Source organism: Lontra canadensis, unplaced genomic scaffold, assembly GCF_010015895.1.
Source record: "Lontra canadensis isolate GAN:19392208 unplaced genomic scaffold, GSC_riverotter_1.0 scaffold25, whole genome shotgun sequence".
NCBI lineage: Eukaryota > Metazoa > Chordata > Mammalia > Carnivora > Mustelidae > Lontra > Lontra canadensis.
In genome coordinates, this window is record NW_022631019.1 from 7,211,884 (window position 1) to 7,231,673 (window position 19,790).

Sequence of the window (19,790 nt, forward strand, 5' to 3'; positions counted from 1 at the left end):
TGTTTTCAGTTGACTCAGGGCCTGCAGACTGCCACTGGCATTGAGTGGGTGGAGGGAGGTGGGCGATGCCAGTTCTGCCTGCCTGTGCAGGATGATTCTGGACAACAACGAAGAACTGGCCCATAGCATGCATGAATTTGAATGTCATGCTGGACATTCATCTGGATGGAAATCTGTTCCAAGTCAGAGTACAAAACCTGAAGACCAAGTTTGTACAGAAATAGGAAGTATACAAACCAGAAGGCTCTGCTTTGTACCCAGAGAGACTCACAGTCATATCACATGGAGATCGATTTAATGACCTTTCATCCCCCCTGCTGATGAAACATATTAGAAAACTGGAAACAGTCTCACAGTGGTAACAGATATAATTTCACAATTAGAAATGGCAAATTGCACTCACCATATGTCCCTGTGGTCTGCAAACTTAATATGTGTCTTTATACAAACCAAAAAACTCATTAACTTGAGACGCGAGTTTGTGGCCGTACATCAACTCCATTCTGTCACCTTCTCGACTATCATTTGTACTTAGAATTCTGCAGTTCTGGCTTCAGAACAAGGATAGTGCATCTGAAATTTTTTTTCACTGTCCTTGACAGTTTCTTTCAAACAGAGAACGTAAGAAGCTGTCATCAGAAGAGGCGGGGTTCTGTTGACACAGCCTCGTCATTCGAACAGGTGGAAGGGCTCTTCTGGAAGGGAAGGAGGCCAGTCCTCCGGCCTGTTCCGGGAGAACACCCTGTAAGGTGGGGGTGGAAGGGTGGGGCGGCTAACAGTAAGGCAGCAGCTCGGGGAATTAGGTTGAAGGTATTTCTTGTGAATAAAAACAAGGTCACAGGTTCTCCAGCAGCGGCTACGCAGGCTCTTGTTTGGCTTGCTTGGGCTCCCTCGGTTCTCCAGGTGGCGAGCTCTTCCTCGAGGACATGCTCCGGAGAGAACGCAGGCTCTGCACCTGCTGGAGACGCAGGCTGAGCTCCTGGTGACAGGCCTGCTGCACTGTTTCCGTCTTCTTTACGTCCCAGCTCAAGGCAACGGCAAGCGCTCTGGGGTCTTCCTTGGTGACCAACTGCGGCAAGAACAAGAGCCACTGAGAACCACCACCTCTCCTCTCAGGCTCCCATGGGCTTCTTTAGGGGAACAAGACCAGGCCGCACCAGCCTGGGCTACGTCCTGGCACGGAAATGGCAGAGTTTTCTTTCGCATTTGGCGGCCACAGGCCTTTTTTTTACCCTCCAACACCGCCAGGAAAGGATCTCTGGAAAGGCAAGTCCTCCACTTATAGGAAATGTAGCCCAGTGCAAGTCAACAGGTTTCCTTCCTCCCAGAGACACCAGGGAGGTGCTTGGGACAGGGACAAGGATGAAGAACGAGAAGTGGCATCCAGCTTCTGGTTCCGTGGCTGTGGAGCCAGCACAAGAGGACCCCCGCAGGCGGGCCTTTCACTACATCCCACATGTGCCTCACCGACTACGGATCATCCTCCGGGGCCGAAAGAACCAGACACCTGAGCCCTGCCATTCCTCCCTGTCAACGTTTGCTCACTCCATAACCCGCTGTGCCCCAGAGAATAATGTTTGACGATCTGAGGGAGTGCACCCCGTTTTGCTCAAGCCATGTGATATAGATTAAATGAGATGCTTTGCAAATGGGCAGCTGTGAGTCAGGGTCTGCAGAGGTGGAAAGTGCCCACGCACGCACCTCTGGAGGGCAACACTGCACCCCCGGGGGGAGTGGCTCGGTGCAGCTCAGGGTCCCTGGTTCTCGCCCACCTCCAAATCCCGGCTAGACAGACTCAGCTCTGGGGCCGGCTTCTCCTTCAGTGCGGTAAGGACCTGGCCGGTAAGGGTGACTCCGGAGGAGCTCTCGCGGTTAGTCCCCGCATCGACTGCATCCATGTCGTCACTGAAGCCGGCGCTGGACTCTGCAAAGCAGATGTGACGGAGACAGCACACGGTGTGAGCGCACCGCCACACACCCAGCAATCAGTCAGGCAGGACAGAAGCAAGTCATTTCATTTCAGGACACCAGCAGCTGCGGCTGCTCTCCTGTCTGACCCCATTATAAACACCGGTTCTCTCCCCAGGAAAGGCTCTCCAGGCCCTCGGCCCTCAGGGGGACTCCCCTGGCCAGTGGTTCCTACCTTGCTGCTTTGACAAGATGCTGCCCTCCTTCTCCAAAGCCTGGAGGTAGAGCTCCAAGAGCTGCTTGGACTGACGGGCTTCCTCCCTCTGGTCAAGCACCTGCTGGAGGGCGTTCTGAAGCCCCTGCACTGTGATGCAGCTTTGGCAGAGCTCCCGAGCCAGGTCTGAACACGGAACGTCCATGAGCACCTAATGAGCAAAACAGACTTTAAGAAACCTACAAATCGGGGTGCCTGGGTGGCTCAGTGGGTTAAGCCTCTGCCTTCAGCTCAGGTCATGATCTCAGTGTCCTGGGATCGAGCCCAGGGTGGGAGCAGGCGCCCCTCTCTCTCTAGCTGCTCTCTGCCTACTTGTGATCTCTCTCTGTCAAATAAATAAATAAATAAATAAAATCTTAAAAAAAAAAAAAAAAAAAAAAAAAAAAGAAACCTACAAAAACTTTCAAAATCCAATGGCCCTGACCCGGCAGGCTCTCTCCTTCCTTCAGCAATTCGTGTCCTTGCCGCCTCTAGGGAACCTGCCAATGTTTGCCAACTACACGTCTGGGTATTTATTCTATAGAAAGCATGTGGGTGAGATGACACTGGTCTAAGTTTTAGGTCACGCTGTCTGGACCAGCAGGACTGATGATAGCCCAAAGGTCCACCCAATGGGGATGACTCCTTAAGTAAGTCATGGTACACCACAAAATGGAATACCATGCAGTGGTAAAAAAGAACAAGTGTTTTTCAGATACTGATCTAGAATAATCTCTGAATATCTTTTTATAAAAGATTTATTTATGGGGCACCTGGGTGGCTCAGTCATTCAGCGTCTGCCTTCGGCTCAGGTCATGATCCCAGGGTCCTGGGATCGAGCCCTGAGTCGGGGTCCCTGCTCAGCGGGCAATCTGCTTCTCTCTCTCCCACTCCCCAGGCTTGTGTTCCCTCTCTCACTGTGTCTCTGTCAAATAAATAAATAAAATCTTTCAAAAATATAAAATAAAATGAGTTGTTTGTCTGGAAAAAAAAAGATTTATTTTTTTTAAGAGAGAGAGCACATGTGCATGCGTGAGCAGTGATGGGGGACAGAGAGGGAGGGAAAATCTCCAGCAGCCCCCCTGCTGAGCATGGAGCCTGTAGCGGGTCTCAATCTCATGACCCTGAGATCGTGCCCTGAGCCAAAATCAGGCTGGAGGCTCGACCGACTGAGCCACCAAAGTGCCCCTCTCCAAATATTTCTTTAAAAAAGAGTAAATATGCTTCCACTTGTGTAATATAGGGGAGAAGAAAATATACTTGTATTTACTAGTATACGAAATAGCCCTAGAATGGGAATCTGAGAGATTGGTTATCTCTGGGAAGGGAAATGTAGTGGCTGGGGCAGGAGTAAGATTTTTCATGTATACCCCTCCCCCTCCCCAGCACCTCCTCCCACCCCCCTCCGACCAGGCCAGGCAAACAGCTTTATTGAGATATAATTCACACACCTCACAATTCACCCATAGGACGGGCATACCTAGGCGGGTTTAGCACCTTCACAAAGCTGTGCAGTCATCGCCACGATCCAGTTCAGAACATTTTCACCACCCCGAGAAGAACTGTACCTACTAGCAGTTACTCCCTGTTTCTTCTCCAAGTTCCCCCAACTGCAGCCCGAGGCAGTCCACTCGCCTACCTTCTATCTCTATGGATTTGGCTATTCTGGCCCCTTCATAGAAACGCAGCTATAAATCCGTGGTCTTACACGTCTGGCTTCTCTCACTTAGCACGGTATTTTGAAGGCTTGTCCATGTCACAGCGCGTGTTAATACAGCATTCCTCTAAGGGCTGAATGACACACCATCGTGTGGCTGGGCCACATTGTACTCACCCGTTTATCAGTGCCTGGCCTTTGGGTTGCTTTCACTCCTGGGCTACCAGGATAGCTTTCCATCCCCTCGGATTTTGAGCCATGTGACTGTATTCATATTATTTATTCAAATATATAAGCTTGTAAGTTTAAAAATTACCGAAGCCACTCCTTGAAGGGGCCTCCCTTGACCTCCCCATCTAGACCACTGGCTGCTCTCGGCACACTGGCTCACGGGCTCCCCATCCAAGACGCTTCCGTCCATAGAATTCGGAGTCTGGCTTGTTCACCACTGCACCCCCTGGACAGGACCCTGCCAGGTAGAGGGCAGGGGCTCAAGAAATATTTTTGGGAATTAACACATACTATTTTTATCCCAGTTTTATTGGACAGGAAATGTAGGCAAAGAGGCTAAGTTACTGGCTCAAAGTCGTAGTGAAGGAGCTGGGATTTCTTTTGGCTCCTCTCATGCTCCTTGGTGCTACGTCCTTAACTCCCCGCCCCCCCTCTGTGAGCCTAAATAGGTCTAGTGGGGCCTGGACATCTGTATTTTCTTTTCTTTCTTTTTTAAGATCTTATTGATTTATTTTGAGAGAGACGGAGAGTGAGAGAGGAGGGGGAGGAGCAGAGGGAGAGAGAATCTCAAGCAGATTTCGTGCTGAACACAGAGCCTGATGCGGGGCTCCATTTCAGCACTGTGAGATCGTGACCTGAGCCAAAATCAACAGTCGGACACTTAACGGACCGCACCCCCCAGGTGCCCCTGAGCTTCTGTATTTTCTACTCTAGATGCGAGAATTAGAAAATGAAGAGTGTTGGTTGTCACCAAAGCAGTGCTTGAAAATTAAGAAATAATGAAATTATTCGGGCAAGATGCATGGAAACTAAGGGTCTGGGGGCAGCGGAGGCTAGGTGAGCGTGGCTTCGGGCTGTGGAGGGGGCTTACCTGGAGGTCTTCCTCGGACAGGAGGATGATGCCGGACAGGTCCTCCTTCAGCTGCCTGGCCACATTCTTCCACTTCAGCCCTGCCCCGCTGTCTGTTTCATCCACATCAAAGGACTCTTGGGAAACCCACGCTGTGCCTCCATCTGACATGGGGGGAAGCCAGTCACAGGCAGACCCGAGGTGCTATGTTCACCTCCTCCTCCAACACACAGGCCTCGAGGATACTGTGCGTGCTTCCCTGACCATTTAGGATAATTTCAGTGGTGAAGGAAGAGTCTTTCCTCAGGGGTTCAGAGGAAAGCCAATCCTCATCTAGGACCTCTATTTTCCCTTCTTTCCCACCTTTGATTTTTTCCTGTTTGAAACTGCTCTGTATCCTTCTTATGGAAAGAAGCCACTTAAAACCTGCTACACGGTCACGCACACCCAGGACCCTACCACACTACCCTTTAGGTGGGCTGTATTTCTGCGTGCACCCCGTTTCCGTACACAAAAACGTTCATTGTCCCCAGGGCTTTCTCCTGTGCTTGCAGTTAGTCTCATCCTTGACTGGAGGAGCTGAAGCCACTGTCTGCTGTCCCTGGGGCTGAGTACAAACGCGGCTGGCAGAGCCACTGCTGGAGGGTGACTTCCTCAATTTGGCGGCATGGTGGCTTTCTCCAATGGGGACATTTCTTAGCCTTTGATCCTTGCTCATCAATATTAGTCCCCTTTGTATCTCCAGTGATGATGATGGTGTAACACTTACTGAGAGCTTTCTGTGGGTCAGGCAAGATCTACAGGCTTTTTATCAGTGGTTCTCAACTGGGAATGATTTTGCCTCCCCCCAGAAGACATTTCACAATGTCTGAAGGCATTTTTGGTTGTCACAATCGGGGTAAAGAGATACTGCTGGCATCTAGCCGGCAAAGGCCAAGGTTGCTGCTCACATCCTGCGATGGACAGAACAGTCCCCACAACAAAGAATTCTCCAGCACAAAATGTCAATAGTACTGTCGAGAAAGCCTGGTTTGGTATATATTACGTTCTATCAGCCCTACCACACCTAGGAGAGAGAGGTACTATGTTATTACCTCAGTAAGATGCTAAGAAGTTAGGGAACTTGCTCAAGGTCACATGGCTAGCAAATAGTACTCTGGAGTGAATCTGGACAGCTTGACTCTGCCTGGATCTCCCTGCCATCCCGCATTTTAGTTACTGTTGGTCTTTAAGTTATTTGAGAACCGGGCTCACGTCTCATTCATCTTTATCCCAAGACTCAGCACCACGCCGCGGCATGCAGAAGGGGCTCAGTGAATGCTGGCTGCGTCAATGCTGAACCAGACAAACAGCAACTAGGCGTCTGTGCAGTAAAACGAATCCCGGTGGATGTTGTATTGCATAGATGACTTTATATGTGGCCAGGGTTTCTTACCTGAATTGCTGTACACCCACTTCTCATTATTGGCCAACGCTACAAACTTGGTATTGGAAGGTAAACACAGGAAGTAATCGTCATCATCCACGATGGTGCCATCCTCTGCCAGAACCAGGGTGACTGGAGCCAGGGACTTATCAATGGCCAGAATGTCACAGGCTGAGAGGAATAAAATATTTGGCAATTGACAAAGTATCCATAAGGAAATTACATCTGTCCCTGTACTCTCACTAATATATGCTCCCAGAGCATAGCAGAATTCCTGGTAGTTAACGTAACTACAATAACTAAAACTACTGGCAAATATACCACTTACCACATGCCTGGTACTAAGTGCTTCTCGTATACAGTATTCTCCTAAAAATCCTCTAAGTATGGATGATTGTTATTCCCATTTTACAGATGTCAAACCCAAGGCCCAGGGAGGTTAAGTAACTTGTCCAAAGTCACACAGTAAGTGTCAGAGCTGAGATTTAAACCCACAGACTGACTCCTGAGGTAGCTTCTCTACATCCACGTTAGAAGGCCCTCACACAGCTTTACTTGAAAGACGGTTTTGGTTTGAAAAACAAAGCAAAGTCTGATTTGATTCCATGGGAACGAGCAGTCTTTCATTCATTTACTCGGTGGTCATCTTAAATCCTCCTGTGTCAAAAGTCAAAAGAAAGAAAGAAAGAAAAGAGAGAAAGGAAAGAAAAGAAGGAAAAGGAAAGAAAAAAAAAAAGAATAGAAAAAAGGAAATGCTTTGTGTTCTTTGAAGCATTGATCTCTGCATCCTTTCTAACCTACAGGAAGGCACAAGAGAAGCAGAAGTTTGTATCAGTAGCTTCTCATCTTTATTGTCACAGGGCAAGAGGCTTGTCCAGGGAGATCTGCACCTCCCATTTGGTGATGACAAAGTCTAAAATGCGACTGGGATGAGAGTGAGCAGCAAAGTCGCCACGAGATGACATATATGGCTGGGCAATGCTGTCCAGGACCCAGATAGAACTGCAAGTCTTGCAAAGGCTGAGCTCCAGAGAAGACAAACACTTAACACAAGCTTCTGTGCCCAGCGCATCCAGCTAATGCACTCAAGGGGAACTAAAACTTAAGCACCCTAATGTCCAGAAAAATATGTTCACGTTGGTATGGCAGAAACCATCTCACTAAAGCATCTATAACGCTTTGGCAGCTCCTGGGTCTCTGAAAGATTCCTGTCTGGTATCTTTCGGGTCTTGGTGACTCTGAGAAAAAGCACTAAACACTGACATCCCCTTTGACTACATCCTGTAAAGCAGGGCTGGAAATATTATACCCATTTTGCGGATGAGAAAACTGAGGGTCGCGGGCTGCTTAAGTACAAGGTCAAGCGGCTAGTCAGTGTGGGGCCGGGACTCAGAACTCTGGTCATTCACAGCACCTGCTCCTTGCCTCAACTCCAGAATGGTCCGTAGCATTTCCCTCTTGGCCGCACAAGTGCCTGCCAGAACTGACGGTGGAAAGGCGCTACCACCCCGCCCGGGCGCTCAGCTGGGGGCGCGAGGATCACCGTAGGGAGCCCGGGTGGCAGGAATACACCCCGGGCTGGGTCTGGTCCGAGGTCTGAGTGATTTTAGGCAATGCACCCAAGTGGAGTCGGTCTTAATTTGCATATTGCTTCCCGTCTACCTTCCCGCCATCAGGAGTCTCACACGAGATAATCGCTTTGAAACTTGGCAATCGCTGTGCCCACGTCGGTTATTTCCGTCCCAAGCCGCTCCCGCTGACCCGGCTTCGCCCCTGCCAGACATCCTCACCCGGGCCCGCTCCCCGCAGCCACAGCCCCGGCCCCGGCCTCGACCCCGGCCCCCACAGCCTCCGCCCGCGTCCCTCGCCCACCCTTGCTCCTCAGCTCCTCGAGACAGGAGGCCGCCACGCCATGCTGCTCTCGGCTGTGGTTGCGGCGCAGCAGACAAGGCTTCAGAGCCCGGGTCTCAGTCTCGGCTTCCCCGACCACCTCCATTCTCTTCAGGGTGGGACCTGACTGACTCGAGGAAGTCAGGGAAGTTCGGCGCGGCGCCCTCCTCCCACCCGCGGCGTGCAGGGAGATGTAGTTCTCTTTGCGGCAAATCACGCGTACCACCAAGGTACGCCGGGAGATGTAGTCTTAGTTGCGGCTAATCACGTACGGCTTCGGGGGCATGCCGGGAGCTGTAGTCTCTTGGTTCGAAGCCTACTTCGTTATGTTGCTCAGTTCGGCCCAGGGGAGTGTTTTTGTACTTTATATTTAGGAGTTTCAGTACCGGGATCAAAATGAGGTCAACAGGGATTTATTTTGCATTATGAAAGACACGCATATATACTCCCTTGTGTTTTTAGAGCACTCTTGTTTACATATATAGATGCATAATGTTAATATTTAAATGGAACAATCTGTCATTGTACTGTATTAACTTGTTTTCCCTCTCCAAACTGAAAAGATCTGTAAGATGTCCCAACTTTCAGGATAATCTGAAGGAAGTCAGTTTAAAAATTGATGACTGTAGTTTTCAGTCCTGCTGAAAATGTAACAGAGAAGCATAAAATACATTTCCACCAGTTCGATTCCCTGCTTTAGCTGTGCAAATTGGGTTGGGATCCCGGAACAAATTGCTTACACAACTAGATTAAACATTAAGGTCTCAAAGAAAGCAGAGGGGAAAGGGAAAATGTGAACCGCATCATAGTTTGAGATTGTCCAGATGCTGCTTGGCAATAAATTCATCTTCATTCTAATACTGCTAGTTACCCACTCTGAAAAAATTAAACATTAAAATAATGATAAAAAAAATCAGGGGCACCTGGGAGGCTCAGTGGGTTAAGCCTCTGCCTTTGGCTCAGGTCAAGACCTCAGAGTCCTGGGATGGAGCCCTGCGGGGGGGGGGGGGGGGGGCTGTGCTCAGCGGGGAGCCTGCTCCCCCCATCCCCCCGCCTTGCCTACTTGTGATCTCTCTCTCTCAGACAAATAAATAAACAAAATCTTAAAAAATTAAAAAAAAAATCAAAAAGTTTCCTCGTTTAAAAGTGGGGGCATATTATGTAAACAAGAAATAGTCCATATTCATTGAGTCTCTTTCATGTTTTGTTTATAAGAAAATAAGATATCTCCTAAGGAAAGAGTAGGCATTTAAAACAGCTTTTGGTAGGGGGAATTGCTACTTGAGGCAACCGTTTTGAACACTCCATAATCAATCACAAGACACAACTGCAATACGAACTAAGTTCTAATACATGCAATCTTTTCGTGTAATTTTATAGTTAGCTTAAAAATCTAACTACTATAAAGTAAGAATGTGGAAGCCTCTCCTCTCCAAAAAAAAAAAAAAACAAACCTCCATTCAGCGTTCTCCTAAAAGACCTGCAAACCTTTATCAGAATCCTATCTCCAAGATGCTGTAGTTGTGTGTGCAGGAGCTGAGTCCTGGATCTTTTTATTTCTAGCGGTTACCAAAGTGCCTGGCAAATAGTAGGCATTCAACAAAGGGTACTGAACTGAACCATAAATTAATTAATTTCCAAGTTTCTTCCCATTCATTCATTTATTAAAGACTTCGTGAGTCCCTGCCTGTACCCAAGGCATCGTGGGGATGGGCAGAGATTTAATTCAATGAGAATAATACACATATAAAAATGCATAAAGGACGGACTTAGGATCTTCCTGGCCAGCGGAGACCTAGTGGCAATAGCGTGAGGTGACCGAGACGTGGGAGTTCACGCTCCTCCCAAGTGCCTGCCATCGACCAGCTCAGTTCCGGCTACTTCGGTCTGGGCGTGTGTGCGAGAGCGAGGGCGCTTGGGAGAAGCCTCGCCCAGCGGCGATAGATTAGTTAGGCCTCAGAAAGATGGCGTCCTCGGAGCAGGCAGAGCAGCCGAGCCAGGTAAGGGGAGTGGGACTGCCCTGCCGTAGTGGCGGGGACCCTGGCTGGAGGGGGCGCTCGGCGTGCGGCTGGCAGCCGGGCGGGGGCCCAGAGCCTCCGCAGCGAGTGGCCCCGACCTCTTGCCCCCTCCTCGGCCCCGCCCCTTCTCAGGTCCTAGCCGTCCGGCCCCTCCCCCGGTGACCCCTCTTAGACCACATTCCCGAGCTCGGGCTCGGGGGCACCCACGGGCCCCCACTTCCAGCCTGAGGGCCCCTCGGGCCCCACTTGCACTTGGCCGGGACGGTGGCAGGACCCTTGAGAAGCCTCCAGCCCTGAGCTGTAAGGGCCCCTGCTTGAGAAGATAGGGGTGAGAGGCTCGATCGTTCTCGGTTGTCCCCTCCCAAGGAGGGCCCTGACTCCATCAGGGTTCCCACTTTCCCACAGCCTCCGCCTCGCTGAAGTGGCCCCACTGCCAGCCTCTTTGTCACCTTTGCGCTTTCCCTGCCAAATTGGAGGGTCGGAAACGTACTTGGACCCTCGCAGTGCGTTGGTAGGAAAGGGACTCACTTGTAAACAACAGACGCCACCAGGCTTTTGGTTGAGGATCCGTCCTTGCTTCCCAGAGTTTGGTTTTCTCTGCCAAAGGACTCCGTTCTAGCTTTTCAGACACCGATTCAGCTAACTCCCATTCCATTTAGGGGACCTTGAGGGCCAGTGCTCTTGCCTGTGCATCTGCTGTCGGGAAGCAGTGGATGATAAGGCCTAGGAAAGGATTTGAAATTCAGAGGTGGGGTGGGCTGGAGTGAGATGGATGGGGTAAGCGGTACCTAGCATTTACTGAGGGTGTGCTGTCATGCTGGGGACAAATTAACGTTTATGGTTGTTTAGTGCTCATTATGACCTTTATGAAAATCAGGCTATTAACCGCCATTTCACAGAAGTGGATGCTTAAGGTCTGTAACATGCCCTAAATCATGTGTCTGATTGGGTCTGGATTTAAACCCAGATGTGTGACTCCACTAGTTACCACACATGCTTAAATTTAGTTAGGATTAGACAGAGGAAGAAGAAAATGGTTCCAGTCTGGACTTCATCATTCACCTCCCACCTCCTTGAAACACCTGTAGACTTTTCACAGGTTACTGGTATTTTCCTTCCTTGGAAGAAGAACACTGCTTAAAGTTTCTTACTGTTATATTCTTCATGATAAGTCTATTACAGGAATAGCACTTAAGAGGAGCTGTGTGTTCCCCAGACCAGCTTCTGTTAGCAGAGTGCGTGATTCAGAAAGATGTCTGGATTGTAAATTATGGGAAATAACTAAGACTGATTCTGGCCTTCTCACTGTCAGAAATTCTGGAGTGTAGGAGTGTCTCAGAGGAGGGGGCCTTCTTTCTTGCCTTCTCCCTCTTAGCTTGCTCAAATGCTGAGGCTTCTCAGAATCTAGGCCTTTCTGAACTGTTATATGTTAGGAATGTTCACAGCCTGAGATTAAAGGGGTCTTCAGTCCTGATTCTTCTAGGACTTTTAGTTTGCCAGTGCTATGAAGGTTACTAAAACGCTTGCCACTTGGAACCGTTGTGGTGCCCGAGGATTCCTTTGGTTCTGGAAATTGTCCTCTCGGTATGTGTAGAAGGGATCTAAGGTCCTTTTCAGAGGGTTTGGCCAGCACTTGTTTGGTTTGGTTTTCAGCTCTGCTTCTCCTTTGCCCTCCTTTCCAAAGCTGGTAGAGATGGGATTGCATCAGAATACGCTGGCAGTCTTGGGAGAATTTGAGCTCTTCATGCCAAATTCTGTCACCGTCTAACAATAAGCTGCAAATGCACACTTATTAAATGAACTAACTCTTTTCAGCAGTTGCTTGTCATTTTATTTTCAAGTCCTGATCTACTTGGCTTCCCATTCCTCCAGTCAAAGCAGAATGGAATTGAAGGGACTATTTGGATGATTCCCTGCAAACCTGGTCTGTAAGAAAGAACACATTTTGCCTTTGGGGCTGAGTCAGTATTTGTTTCATAGAAGGTCTGTTGGTTGGCTGTGTGGCCTCAGTCTCTCATTTTGAAAGATACAGGGTGATACCCAACCCTTTCTTCCTTTGAGAGACAGTGTAGAACAGTGGTGTGGGCACCAAAGCCATCCCTATTGGCTTAGAATCCTAGCCCCACTACTTAACAGCTGTGTGATCTTGGGCAAGGTACTTCTTTGGCTTTAGTTTCTCCATCTGCACAATAGGAATAACACCAGTGCCTATCTCAAAGGATTTCTCTGAGAATAAATGAACTCACTTAATTAATTAATTAATTAAAAATATTTATTTGTTTATTTATTTTTAAGATTTTATTTATTTATTTGACAGACAGAGATCACAAGTAGGCAGAGAGGCAGGCAGAGAGAGGGGGAGGGAAGCAGGCTCCCCACTGAGCAGAGAGCCTGACGCGGGGCTCCATTGCAGGACCCCAGGATCATGACCTGAGCTGAAGGCAGAGGCTTTAACCCTCTGAGCCACCCAGGAGCCCCTATTTTAAAGATTTATTTATTTGAAAGAGAGAGTGCACACGTGTGCGCTAGCAGGTGTGGGGCAGAGGGAGAGGGAGACAGAGTCTCAAGTAGACTTCCCACTGAGTGTGGAGCCCGATAGGGACTTGATCCCACAACCCTGAGATCATGACCTGAGCCGAAACCAAGAGTCAGACACTTAACCAATTGAGCCACCTAGGTGCTTCTAAATTAACTTAATTTTAGAACAGTGCTTGACATAGTGTGTTATCTGTTATTATTGCATTCATTAAACTCTGGATTTTCACTTACAAATGAGAAATCTTTTTTCAAGTCTTATAATGTTTTTTTTGGGGGGGTATGATTTTTCACATATTGACTGCCAGCCCACTAAAGTTCTTCTTTTATTTGTTTTGGAGTCATTTCCTTCCAATTTAAAGGAATATCCTGAATGTTTATTCTAGTTGTCCTTTGTGACTTTTGGAAATCAGTAACATACTTGCTTTTTTTCATAATGGTGGTCGTTTTAGTCTTTCTCCAGGACGGTGTGTTGGAGTTGGAAGTCAGATTTATTGCTTCCTACCCTTGCTCTGCTTTCTTCATGTTACTCTGGTGTGCATGGTTGATCTTACGAGAGGCCCTTCTAGTCTGTCTGTATGTGGTGTGGCCCATAGGAACAGGAGCTGTTATCCCTGTTTCTGTACTTCCCCACCAGTGGTCTTCAATGAAGAGCAGAAGCACGGTTCAGTCTGATTGTTTAGTGGTTATTGACTGTTGAATATATTACAGAACATAGATTTCAAATCTGTCAAGATTTCCTGGATGTAGTATATTTGGGACTGAGAAAACCCAGGAGCAGGGAAGGGAGAAGAACCCAGTGAGGACAGTAGGGAGTAGAAGAGCATGACCTTGTATCCTGACAGACTTTGAACTCCAGCACTCACGCGTATCAGACTTGCCACTCCACCTCTCTGACCCTGTTTTCCCCTTTGTAAAATAGCAGTTAACCTGCAGGGTTGTTCTGAGGGTCGACTGAAATCGTGGACATAAAGAGTATCTGCTTCAGTCGGTGTTCAGTCTGCCTTGGTTCCCTTCTCCGAGAATCTGTGGGTAGTTTTGGAAATCTGCTGAACTCTTGAATCACAGTAGTTCAAACGAGATACTTTCCCCCTCACCTTTTTTCTATTTTGAAAAATTTCCAACCTCTAGAAATGTTGAAAAAATTATACAGAGAACTCTTGTAAAACTCCTATGAAAACTTCAAGATACACTGTTTACATTTTGCTGAATTTGCTTTATTCTGTCTCTTTACATATTTTTTTTTTAAAGATTTGAGGGTGAGTTACGGACATCATACCTCACCTTGTCATAAGAGTGAGGTTACTCTCTTATATAACCGTGATACCGTTATCACACAAGAAATTTAGTGTTGAAGGGTGCCTGGGTGGCTCAGTGGGTTAAAGCCTCTGCCTTCGGCTCAGGTCGTGATCCCAGGGTCCTGGGATTGAGCCCCATCGGGCTTTCTGCTCAGCGGGGAGCCTGCTTCCTCTTCTCTTTCTGCCTGCCTCTCTGCCTACTTGTGATCTCTGTCTGTCAAATAAATAAATAAAATCTTAAGAAAGAAAAGAAATTTAGTATTGATAAAATCTTATTTACTAATACAGTCCACATTCAGATTCTCCCAATTAAGAAAAATCCAAATCCAATCAAGAAATAGGGATTGCATTGATTTTTCTCTTTCATATGCTTTAATCTAGAATGATACCCTAGTCTTTAAATTTTTTCTTTTTCTTTTCTTTTTTTTAACTGAAGTTTAACATATACTCAGAAAGTGTACAAATTATGAGTCCGGCCTAGTGAATTCTAACAGTGAAAATACTTGTGTAACCAGTACTTACATTAAGAAATCAAACATTACCAGGACTTCAGAAGCCCCTTTGGTGTCCCTCCTGTCCAACCCCCTAAAGGTTGCCCCCATGATGACTTAAAATTCATACATTAATTTAATAGCTTATTGAGTGACAAAGTCCTTAAGGCCAAAAACTTTACTGTGGAATTCTAAGAGGTGTGTTGTGGTCAGTTTAATGAGTTTTGACAAATGTATATACCTGTGTAACCACCACCACGGTCAAGAGCAAAATAATTCCAATTTTCCTAAGTGTCCCCTTATGCTTTGTCCCAGTAAATTCTAGCCTTTGGCCTCAGGAAATCTGAACTACTTTCTGTCATATTGATTATATTTGTCTTTCCTAGAATTACATATGAATGAACTCATAGTGTATGTGTTCTTTTATGTCTCACTTCTTTTGCTCAGAGTAATGTCTGTGAAGCTTACATTGTTGTATCAGTAATTCATTATTTTTTATTAGTATGTAATATTCTCTTGTATAGACATACCACAATTTGTTGATCTGTTAGTTTATGGACATTTGGATTCTGTTAATTATCTATTTCTGCATAATAGCATTACAGCAAATTTACATAAATTACCAAAAAGAGCACACATTTTTTTGTTTCAGTTTCTACGAGTCAGGACACAGTTTAGCTGAGTCTGACAAGACAAGAAATCAAGGTGTCTGCCGGGGCTGTGATCTCATCTGGGTGTTGGCTGGGGACGGATCTGCTTTTGAGCTTGTGTGGCTGTTGGCAGCATTTAGTTCCTTATGGCCTGCGGACTGAGGACCTCAGTTATTGGCAGTGAGCCAGAGGCTACCAACATGTTTTTTGCCACAGGGGTCTTCCTAACATGGTCTCTTGGCTTCTTCAAAGCCAGTGGGGAAGAGAGTCTCTTAGCAAAATGGACATTATAGTCTTACATAATGTAACCACATACATGTAATTACGTTCATCCTGTCATGTTTGCCATGTCCTGTTGGCCAAAAGCAAGTCACAGGTCCTGCCCGCTCTCAGTGGGACCACACAGGGGCAGAATACTAGGAAGTGGGGGTCCTGGGAATTACCTTTGAGTCTGTTCCCCCACGTGATTGGTTGTAGTGGGGCTGCTCTGAATACTCATGTATTCTGAGAAGATATGTTTTCATCTTTTTTGGTAAGACCGTATGAGTGGAATTGCTGGGTCATATGGTAAGTATATGTTTAGTCTTATCGTAAACTGCCCAAGTGTTTTTACACAGTTGTGCTTTTTATTCTCACCAGCAGTATACGAACATTCCACTGTCCTACATCCATACCCACATTTGGTATTGTGTCTTTTTAATTTTAGCCATTCTACTGAGTATGTATGTGGTGGTATTTCCTTGTGGGTTTTTTGTGATGACTAATAACATTAGGATCTTTTCATGTGCGTATTGGTAGAGACTGGGGTTCACCCCCCCCCATATGGATATGACTTATTCCAGTATCATTTCTTGAACAGGTTACCCTTCCTCCATTGAATTATCTTGCCACCTTTGTCAAAAATTAAAAAATTGGGGGCACCTGGGTGGCTTAGTCAGTTAGGTGTCTACCTTCGGCTCATGTTGTGATCCTGGATCTAGTCCTGGGATTGAGCCCCACATCGGGCTTCCTGCTCAGCAGAGAGTCTGCCTCTCCCTCTGCTCCTCACCCGACTCATGCTCTCTATCTCAAATAAATAAATAAATCTTTTTAAAAAATTTAAAAATTGTATATGCGTAGGTCAGTTTCTGAGCTCTGTTTCGTTTCATTTATCTCTATGTCTCTCCTAATGCAAATGATATGCTGTCTTGATTGCTGTAGATTTATAGTAGATCTTAAAATCAGGTAGTGTAATGTCTTTTGACTGATTTTTCAGAATTGTGTTAGCTTTGGTCCATGGCATTTCCATACAAATTTTCATTTCATTTCATTTCACTTATTATTATTTTTTAATATTTTACTTATTCATTTGAGAGAAAGAAATAAAGCATGAGCAGGGGGAGGGGCAGAAGAAGAGGGAGAAGCAAACTCCCTGCTGAGCAGGGTGCCCGACACAGTGTTCAATCCCAGGACCCCAAGATCATGACCTGAGATGAAGACAGATGCTTAACTGACTGAGCCACCCAAGCACCCCTTCATACAAATTTAGAATCACTTTATCAATTCTTACAGAAAAGCTTGCTGGAATTTTTGTTGGGATTGTGTAGAATCTATAGATCAGTGTGGGGGAGAATTGACATCTTGGCAATATTGATCTTTTTTTTTTTTAAGATTTTATTTATTTATTTGACAGACAGAGATCACAAGTAGGCAGAGAAGCAGGCAGAGAGAGAGGAGGAAGCAGGCTCCCCGCTGAGCAGAGAGCCCGATGCGGGGCTCGATCCCAGTACCCTGGGATCGTGACCTGAGCTGAAGGCAGAGGCTTTAATCCACTGAGCTACCCAGGCACCCCGTCAATATTGATCTTTTAATTCATTAACATGATACGTGTCTCATTTAGGTTGTCTTTTATTTTTCTCAGTAGTGTTTTGTAGCTTTAAGTTTGTGGGTCATGTACACATTTTGTTAAATTTCCCTTCTAATATTTCATATTTTGGCATGCTGTTTATGGTTGTCATGTTAAAATTTCATTTTTAATTGTTGAATGCTAGTATACAGAAATAAAATAAATTATATCATTGTTTACAATAGTCATACTATGGAAACAGCCCAAATGTCCATTGATAGATAAATGAATAAAGAAAGTGTGATATATATTTATATATATGTATATATATGAATATATAATGGAATTTTAAAAAATATTTTATTTATTTACTTGAGAGTGATAGAGCATGCACTAGGGGCAGAGGGACAAGCAGACTCCCCGCTGAGCAGGGAGCCAGATGTGGGGCTCAATCCCAGGACCCCGGGACCGTGATCTGAGTCGAAGGCAGACACTTAACTGACTGAGCCACCCAGGCGCCCGTATATAATGGAATGTTAATTCAACTATAAAAAAAGAATGAAATCTTGCCATTTGCAACAACGTAGGTTGAGCTAGAGAGTATAATGCTAAGTGAAATAAGTTAGAGAAAGACAAACACCATATAATTTCACTCATATGTGGAATTTAAGAAATAAACAAGCAGAGGGAAAAAAATAAGAGAGACAAACCGAGAAACAGACTCTTAACTGTAGAGAACAGACTGATGGTTGCCAGAGGGGAGATGTGTGGGGGGATGGGTGAAATAGGTGATGGGGATTAAAGAGTGCACTCATCATGATAAAAAAAATAATAATAAAATAAATAAAATTGAGTTTGTATATTGGTCTCGTATCTGTAACCTTGTTAGACTCACTTATAATTCTAATAGCTTTTTTGGTAGATTGTGTGATTTCTCTGTAGATGATCCTCTCATCTGCAAATGAAGATAGCTTTACTTACTGCTTTCCAATTTATATGCTTTCTAGGACTTCTCATACAGTGTTAAGAGGAGTATTGAGAATAGATATTCTTTTTTTTTTTTTAAGATTTTTATTTATTTATTTATTTGACAGAGAGAGGGAGAGATCACAAGTAGGCAGAGAGGCAGGCAGAGAGAGGGGGAAGCAGGCTCCCCACTGACCAGAGAGCCCGATGTGGGGCTCGATTCCAGGACCCTGAGATCATGACCTGAGCCGAAGGCAGAGGCTTTAACCAGCTGAGCCACCCAGGCACCCCAAGAATAGATATTCTTGCCTTATTCTTTATCTTAGAAAATTCAGTCTTTACATTTAAATATGATATTAGCTGTAAGTTTTTTTGAAGGTGCCCTTTATCAAATGGAGGAGATTTAATTTTTTTCAGCTTTTTGATTTGCTGAGTATTTTTGAAAAAATTATGTGTTTTGACTGTTGGCATGTGCTCTTTTTGCTATCTGTTGTTCCTGTTGTTTTCTTTATTAATATGATGCTTCATATTGATTGATTTTCAAATGTTAAACCAACTTACTGTTTGTGGAATAAATCCTACTTGGTTATGATGTGTTATCCATTTTATATATTGCTGGATTTGGTTTGTTAGTATTTTATGAAGGGTTTCGTCATTTATGTTTAAGAGAGATATTGATTTGTAGTTTTCTTTTGTGTGTGTGAAATCTTTGTCTAGTTTTGGTATTAAGGTCATGTTGCAAGGTAATGTTGCCCTCATAGAATGAATTGGGAAATTTTACTGTTTTTTTCTTTCTTTTTTCTAAAATAGTTTGTGTAAGGATTCCTGGGTGGCTCAGTTGGTTGGGTCACTGCCTTCGGCTCGGGTCATGATCCCAGGGTCCTGGGATCGAGTCCCACATTGGGCTCCTTGCTCAGCAGGGAGCCTGCTTCTCTCTCTGCCTCTGCCTGTGTTTGTTCTCTCTCTCTCTCTCTCTCTCTATCTCTGACAAATAAATAAATAAATAAATAAAATCTTAAAAAAAAAAGTTTGTATAAGATTGGTTGTATTTTTTCCTTAAATGTTTACTAGAATTCACCACTGAAGCCACCTGGGCCTATAATTTTTTTTTTTTAAGTTTCATTACATATTAATTTCTATTTTGTTTTATTATTTTTAAAAAGATTTTATTTATTTATTTGACAGAGAGAGAGAGAGAGATCACAAGTAGGCAGAGAGGCAGGCAGAGAGTGGGGGGGGGAAGCAGGCCCCCTGCTGAGCAGAGAGCCCGATGCAGGGCTCAGTCCCAGGATCCTGAGATCATGACCTGAGCCAAAGGCAGAGGCTTTGACCCACTGAGCCACCCATGAACCCCTATTTATTTATTTTTAATGATTTTATTTATTTTGAGAGCGAGCGAGCATGCGAATAGGGGGAGGGCAGAGGGAGAGGGAGAGAGAATTTCGGGCAGACCCTTTAAAGGTCATGATCCTGGAGTCCTGGGATGGAGTCCCACATCAGGCTCTTTCCTCAACAGGGTGTCTGCTTATCCCTCTGACTTTCCCCCTCTCCTGATCGCTCCCTCTCATTCTCTCTCTCTCAAATAAATAAATAAAATCTTAAAAAAAAAAAAAAACTAGAAATCTATAATAGAAAAAAAATCTGGAAAGATCCCAAATGTTTGGAAATTAAACAACAGATTTCTAAATTATGGGGGAAAGAAGAAATCATAGAGAAGTAAAATATTCTGAGCTGAACAAAAATGAAAACAATATAATTTAAATTTGTGGAATGCAACCAAAGCAGTGCTGGG

General features: G+C 45.5%; 2 protein-coding genes across 4 annotated transcripts in view; one reads left to right on the forward strand and one right to left on the reverse strand.

Moving 5' to 3' along the window:
• Positions 1-276: 276 nt before the first annotated feature.
• DFFA (DNA fragmentation factor subunit alpha) lies at positions 277-8,391 on the reverse strand. Of its 2 annotated transcripts, XM_032863377.1 has the most exons (6): positions 8,198-8,391; positions 6,335-6,496; positions 4,921-5,063; positions 2,144-2,333; positions 1,773-1,924; positions 784-1,069 (listed from the first exon to the last, which is right to left on the reverse strand). In XM_032863377.1, the coding sequence occupies exons 1-6, from the start codon at positions 8,319-8,321 to the stop codon at positions 857-859; spliced, it is 984 nt and encodes a 327-aa protein (XP_032719268.1). In that variant the 5' UTR covers positions 8,322-8,391; the 3' UTR covers positions 784-856. The 2 variants fall into 2 exon arrangements, with proteins under 2 accessions (XP_032719267.1, XP_032719268.1); XM_032863376.1 differs by lacking the exon at positions 1,773-1,924 and having other exon boundaries at positions 277-1,069.
• A 1,739-nt stretch (positions 8,392-10,130) lies between these two features.
• Positions 10,131-19,790, forward strand: part of PEX14 (peroxisomal biogenesis factor 14) — a 135,682-nt gene continuing 126,022 nt past the window's right edge. For both annotated transcript variants that reach the window (XM_032863379.1, XM_032863380.1), the window contains exon 1: positions 10,131-10,215. In XM_032863379.1, coding sequence (XP_032719270.1) covers positions 10,180-10,215 — 36 coding nt within the window. In that variant the 5' untranslated portion in view covers positions 10,131-10,179. The remainder of the gene's footprint in view (positions 10,216-19,790) is intronic.

What these genes read in the sequence shown, in the direction of transcription:
- DFFA (XM_032863376.1), bottom strand. Translation starts at nt 8,321, where the DNA reads ATGGAGGTGGTCGGGGAAGCCGAGACTGAGACCCGGGCTCTGAAGCCT. An exon ending in CGAGGAGCTGAGGAGCAAGG is followed by an intron (nt 6,497 to 8,197) that starts GTGGGCGAGGGA and finishes TATTCCTCTCAG; the next exon opens with CCTGTGACATTCTGGCCATT. An exon ending in GTGGGTGTACAGCAATTCAG is followed by an intron (nt 5,064 to 6,334) that starts GTAAGAAACCCT and finishes CCCCCATGTCAG; the next exon opens with ATGGAGGCACAGCGTGGGTT.